Source organism: Charadrius vociferus, unplaced genomic scaffold (assembly GCF_000708025.1).
Source record: "Charadrius vociferus isolate BGI_N301 unplaced genomic scaffold, ASM70802v2 scaffold3, whole genome shotgun sequence".
NCBI classification, from domain to species: Eukaryota; Metazoa; Chordata; class Aves; order Charadriiformes; family Charadriidae; genus Charadrius; species Charadrius vociferus.
Genome location: NW_009647748.1, coordinates 1,335,974 through 1,338,053, shown reverse-complemented (window position 1 = coordinate 1,338,053; position 2,080 = coordinate 1,335,974). Strand labels below are relative to the sequence as shown.

Here is a 2,080-nt window from a genome sequence, read left to right as displayed (position 1 = left end):
CCTGCCCCTCAGCGCCAGCAGCGCGCCCGGCAGCGCCGACTCGGGGTGCAGCTCCTGCGGAACCCCCCTCTACGACCAGGTGAGCGGGGGCGGGCGGGCGCTGCGAGGGGACGGACCCTGCCGCCTTTGCGCGACGAGACGGGGGGGGGAAGGCTGCTGGAAGACTGCCGAGCGACGTTAACCGGTTGCCTGTTCTCTCTGTTTTAGGGTGGGCCGGTGGAAATCCTGCCGTTCCTCTACCTGGGCAGCGCTTACCATGCCTCCCGCAAAGATATGCTGGATGCTTTGGGGATCACAGCGTTAATCAACGTCTCGGCCAACTGCCCCAACCACTTTGAAGGGCACTACCAGTATAAAAGTATCCCCGTGGAGGACAACCACAAGGCAGACATCAGCTCCTGGTTTAACGAGGCGATTGATTTCATAGGTAAATGAGCTCTCCTTACAGGCTGTTCTTTTTTTCTGGGGTAATGTACACTGGGAAGTGATTTTTGGGCATTGTTTTCCCCAGTAAAACCTACATTTGAGATTGGGGAATTTTGTTCTGTAGGGGGGGATATAGTCAGGGAACACTTCCATTGTGTTTTTTTTTTTGTTCTACTCGGAGGAATAAGCTTAGCTTCACAAAGCTGTTTGAAATCTTGAATCAAGAGGCGTTGGTCTTACAGAAAACAGCTAGTGAATTTAAGCGGATAAGTATTAAAGTAATCTTGCAAGACTGCTGAAATGACCCGGAGGAGCTATTAGTATAAATGGAATTGGAGCCAGAATGAAAATAGCTTCTGGTTCCCTTGGGACAAAGGCTCTTTTTGTCTCAAAAACACTGGGGTGCACCTATTAGGCTAAGGAAGGGACGGATTAAAGAAACGTGAAACAGCAGTCTCCCGCCTCTGGAAGCAGTGGGACTTCTTTGCTAACTGTGTATTTTAATTCTTTCAGACTCTGTTAAAAATGATGGAGGAAGGGTATTTGTGCACTGCCAGGCTGGCATTTCCCGGTCAGCAACCATCTGCCTTGCTTATCTCATGAGGACCAACAGAGTCAAACTGGATGAAGCCTTTGAGTTTGTGAAGCAGAGGAGAAGCATCATCTCCCCAAACTTCAGCTTCATGGGGCAGCTGCTTCAGTTTGAGTCTCAGGTCCTTGCCCCTAACTGCTCAGCAGAAGCTGGTAGCCCTGCTATGTCAGTATTGGACAGAGGAGCATCGACCACCACTGTCTTCAACTTTCCAGTCTCCATCCCTGTTCACACTTCGTCCAGTGCTTTAAGCTATCTTCAGAGCCCCATCACCACTTCCCCAAGCTGCTAAAAAGCAGGTGAAAATATGGTCAGAACTCGGACTTTCTGTCTTAGAAGTGCAATAACTACGGGGGCAGTGTCATCAGTCATTCGTGTTTTGTGGGGAACCATCCGTGCATCCCAGAACGGTGTCATAAATGGAGAGGAGCTCAACTGATGCCAGACAACTAGGTGTTACTGACTTTTCTGCTGACTTTTAAAGCCAATATCTGGATGTCTACACAGAGATCAAAGGACACTGTCTCTTCCTGAGCTGTTCCTCCTTGTCTTCTGTCTGTCCTAAGCCTGCTCCATGTTTAGTAGCATGCTCACCAGTATTCCCATTCCTGGACACTCTGAGCAACACTGATGCTGTCCCCTTTTATATGACAGTCCTATTTATTTATTTTTACATTAGTGCATTGGGTTTTTTGCCTTCACAAACCTAAAGTTTAACTTCTAGAGAAACCAAATACCTCAGTATTTTTTTTTGGTACTGTAATCCTGTGTGTATATGTCAGCTTTTCTTGTTTCCCAAGCACTGACGTGAAAGCACCAGGCGAGTGCTTTTTGAGTTGCCAAGGGTTGTATGTTTGCTGATTTATTTATGATGTGAAATAATATATTTCTTCTTATGAAGACATAGTTTTGTTACATGATTATAACTTTTTTTATACAAACAGAATAAATTATGATATTTCTATTGAGCTGGATGATACATTCTTTAAAATCTTGCCTCTTACAGTCCTGGAACTCATGTGGAACCTCCTTTGGTGAAAAGCTGTGAGAGAAATCTGAATT

General features: G+C 46.2%; 1 protein-coding gene across 1 annotated transcript in view; it reads left to right on the top strand.

The window, feature by feature from the left end:
* The window catches only part of DUSP1 (dual specificity phosphatase 1), a 5,131-nt gene extending 3,677 nt beyond the window's left edge, over positions 1 to 1,454 (top strand). The window contains exons 2-4 of the mRNA XM_009882092.1: positions 5 to 79; positions 208 to 427; positions 940 to 1,454. Of these exons, the coding sequence (XP_009880394.1) occupies positions 5 to 79; positions 208 to 427; positions 940 to 1,310 (666 nt within the window). The 3' untranslated portion in view covers positions 1,311 to 1,454. The remainder of the gene's footprint in view (positions 1 to 4; positions 80 to 207; positions 428 to 939) is intronic.
* The last annotated feature ends 626 nt before the right edge of the window (positions 1,455 to 2,080 follow it).